The 3,989-nt window shown below is 42.7% G+C and overlaps 1 protein-coding gene across 1 annotated transcript in view; it reads right to left on the reverse strand.

Annotated features, from left to right (window-relative positions):
- TDRD9 (tudor domain containing 9) overlaps positions 1 to 3,989 on the reverse strand; it is a 123,069-nt gene that overhangs the window by 26,178 nt on the left and 92,902 nt on the right. Inside the window, 4 exon segments of the mRNA XM_012806546.1 lie at positions 1,301 to 1,561; positions 2,349 to 2,438; positions 2,711 to 2,923; positions 3,851 to 3,962. Coding sequence (XP_012662000.1) covers positions 1,301 to 1,561; positions 2,349 to 2,438; positions 2,711 to 2,923; positions 3,851 to 3,962 — 676 coding nt within the window.

Here is a 3,989-nt window from a genome sequence, read left to right on the forward strand (position 1 = left end):
CACAAGAATGGAGAAGCATGAATCCTATGTACTCAATTTTGATATGAGGACAATTAATGACAATTAATGACACAGTGGGGATAGGGGAAGGGGAGAGCAGAGAGAAGGAGGAGAAGGGAGGGGTGGGGAAGGGATTAGCAGAGAGAGGGAAGGACAGAGGGAGGTGAGGTCTTGGTGTGTGCCACACCTTTGGGGGCAAGACACGATTGTAAGAGGGACTTCACCTAACAAATACAATCAGTGAAACCTAGTTTCTTGTACCCTCAATGAATCCCCAACAATAAATTAAAAAAAAAAAAGAGATGACTGGACAAAGACGACACAACCTGCACACACAATGGAACACGGTCCAACCATAAAAGGAAACCCTGCCATTCCTGGCACTGTGGATGAGCCTGGAAGACATCATGTGAGGAAAACAAGGCAGGCATGGGAGGATGAAGACCACGTGTTCTCACTCATGCAGGAGCTAAAAAGTCAGAATCTATGGAAACGAGAGTACAGTTGTGGCTATGAAAAACTGAACAGGTTGGGGTAACAGGGCAGGAGGAATGGGCTGCGTGTTCTACAGCACTGAAGGGTGGACACAGCCAACTGTGACGTCATGTGCATTTTCACATAGCAGGAAGCAAGGGTTCTGAGTATTCACAACACAAAGAAACAACAAATGTTTGAGCTGATGAATTTGCTGATTATCCTGATTTGACCATTACAAATTATATACATGCCAGAACGCCACTCTGTACCCCATAAATACATACAATTCCTATGTTATCAACTAAAAATAAAAGGAAAAAACAGTGGCATCTCTGAAACCTTCCCGGCAAGAAATAATAACGTTAGAACTGGTTCTGAAATACAGCAGAATCTCTGTACGTTGGCGTCCCAATGGTTTATAATAGACTGGCCAGCACATGGAGGTGGTCACCAGAAGGAACTAGACTTGCTCTACTGACACGGACATGAGATGAATGTCTGGTCTGTGAAAATTAGGTCAGCTGAAGCAGGTGGTCAGCTATGGAGGTTCTACTGTAATTGAAAACAATTCTAAAATGCTCAAAATATTTGAAAGAAATATTAACTACCTCCCCGTAAGGAAGATAAATCTTAGAATTCATTTTTAAAGCTTCCCAAAGAGAGAATATTTTCAAATCTAATTTCCATTCTAAGAGAAACAAGAATAAACAAAAGCAATAAATATGTAGTCACTGTCACTAGGCTCAGAGAAGGCTAGAAGACATGAAAATGGGGCTGCAGACCTCTCACAAACAGCACCCCATGGACGAGCACGTGCACGTACTTTGGACTCGTAGGACTCCTCCATGAGCTCAGCATGGCCCTCCTTGATGAGCACGTCTCTGAGGTTGATGGCGTCCTGGACCCGTGAGTAGCGGTACACATCCACGTGCAGTACACTGTGCACCACTGAGAAGACCTTGACCAGGAGCGCGCAGCCGCTCACCAGGGAGGCGAACCGCCGGCTGGCCGGGCCACTCCAGTGCTCCCCACAGACCAGAGACCTGGCCGATGGCCTCATTTTGCAAATCTTAAATTCCAAAGCCTACAGGACAGAAAGGCATGGCTGGAACTATTTTATTAACGCATGCAACACTCATCCTAGATACCACTGAAAAGTGACCTTGCTCATGTATCTTTAGGGTTGACACAAAAATCTTACAAAAAAATAATTTGAGGGTAGTGAGGACTTCATAAGAAAAGAAACTTGATTTTGATTTTTTTAAAAACAAAAGAATTCAGAATAACTTAGATTGTTTTCACACTGATAGGAAAGGTATGTGTGAATATGTCTCCAGCCCCACTATAGACTGTCTGGTTTCAACATAACCAGAAACCTTGGAAACTAATAGAAAATACTACTGAATTAAAACAACTCCTTTTTTTTTTATTAATGTTTATTTTTTTTTTTTTTCCTAGACAGAGTCTCACTTTATCACCTCAGGAGAATGCCGTGGCATCACAGTTCACAGCAACTTCTGACTCTTGGGCTCAAGCAATTCTCTTGCCTCATCCTCCCAAGTAGCTGGGACTACAGGCGCTCACCACAACACCCAGCTATGTTTCAGAGATGGGGTCTTGCTCTTGCTCAGGCTGGTCTGGAACCTGTGAGCTCAGGCCATCCACCCACCTCGGCCTCCCAGAGTGCAGGGATTACAGGCCTTCAGATATTTTGGAAGAGCAGAAACCAAATTCTGCTAATGACAAAACAAGTCCCTTCCCTTTTCTGGGCCCTGCTTTCCCGAGCTATGAGCCGAGTGGGGTGGGGAGATATGATTTGCAGAATCAGATCTAGTATTCAGCATTCATTCCATGGAATCTTCTCTACCTACCTGAAAGGGAAGTTCAAGAAACTGACAGGGAATCTCCCGTAAAAGATCCAGATCTACATGAGACCTGTTACCATAATCTACAAAGAATACCTAGAAAATAAAGCAAGCACTCCCTTCAGAGCAGAGTTAAAGTAACGCCCTACTTGAGCACTGCAATGCAACAATCTACTCTAATTCAGTAATTACAGAATCCTTGGTGTGGCTGAGCTTAAATTCACACATCAATGAGGAAAATAATTTAGACTACTTTTCTGATTGCAATTTAAATTTAATTTTCACCTATAATTACAAAAGATGTTCTATAAACTGCTACAAGTTTTAGTCTCATTTCTCTTTGAGTGATGTTACAGAGAAAAACATACCTCAGCAGAATTTCCAGAAACATAAAGAATTTGAGCTCTGAAGTAGCTTTCTTTATCAAAATCAGCAAAGGGTGCCAAACAGACCAAGTCTGGGTGTGGGTGACTGGGCAAGGGGGCCAAGTTCAGTTGGTTTATTTCGGCAGTAAGCTTTTTCAGAATCTCTGCATTTTTTTCATCAATCCTATAGCCCCAAAAGTGTCCTACTTCAACCACCTAGAAAGGAAGAGGAAGAGAAGTGGAAATGAAATTGGCTAGAAAGGATTTCTACAAGGAGGACTGTAAGCTTACAGCATGTGGCTGGCACACTGCACCACACAGCCATTTCACAAGCTGCGTTTCTTGTATTTTACAGGTTTTTAAATAGATGTTCATCAGAAGAGGGACCTCTCTGGTCAACACAAGTAAGGAAATATGTGTTATGTGGTCTTTTCTTGGAAGAACAAGACTCATTAGCATATACGAGTGCTAAAGCTTCTGGGAGGTCACAAGAGAGAAGAGCCATTTCATCTTTGTTTAGTGCAAGGGGAATCCCACAGGGCCTGCAAGTGTCCTCTGAGGGTGGGGGCTGGCCCGGGGTGAATGCACAGCCCACCAGACAAGGGATGGCAAGTGGGAAGGGTGGAAGGGGGCACGTTCCATCAAGAAGGGCTTTGCTGAGCAGCTTCTGCCCACGGCCACCATCACCAGGGTTCTCCAAGCTGTCTAGAATCCAGACTTTATAGGAAATTTCCCAATGTATAGCAACAGATTCACAAGAAAACAAAGTATTTTAATTTTTATTCTAAAGTAAAAACCATTCCCAAATACTAATGGTATTACTGCTAGCTTTGTTAACATAAACTGAATATTACAGGCCTATATCATTATGCCAACTAACACTTTTAACATGTATCATGTTAAATCTAATTTTGGCATTTTAAATGTACCTGACATTTTGAAAATTAACTTTGCTTCTAGAATGAATATTTGTTTCATTTTCATTTTAGCCACACTTCAATTTAACAATACAATGATTCAAGCTTGCCCACACGAACTAGATTACCAAGGTGAACAGGCTGCGTGAGTGTAAACTCGACCCACGTGTACAACACGGCAGGTTTAGAGTAAGAAGGAGAAGCAGCTCTACTGCATCATTCTCACCTCGGTGACGTCAACAGTTAGCAGGAGATCCGTGACCGTCTGGGACCTGTCACATGTGTTGAACGAGACTTGCATGGGGTCCACTGTCTGCTTCTGGAAGTCCACATTCACCCTACAGAACATGATTTTTTTTTTTTTT

This window comes from Otolemur garnettii, unplaced genomic scaffold (genome assembly GCF_000181295.1).
Source record: "Otolemur garnettii isolate 467f Iridium unplaced genomic scaffold, OtoGar3 scaffold00054, whole genome shotgun sequence".
Taxonomy (NCBI): Eukaryota; Metazoa; Chordata; class Mammalia; order Primates; family Galagidae; genus Otolemur; species Otolemur garnettii.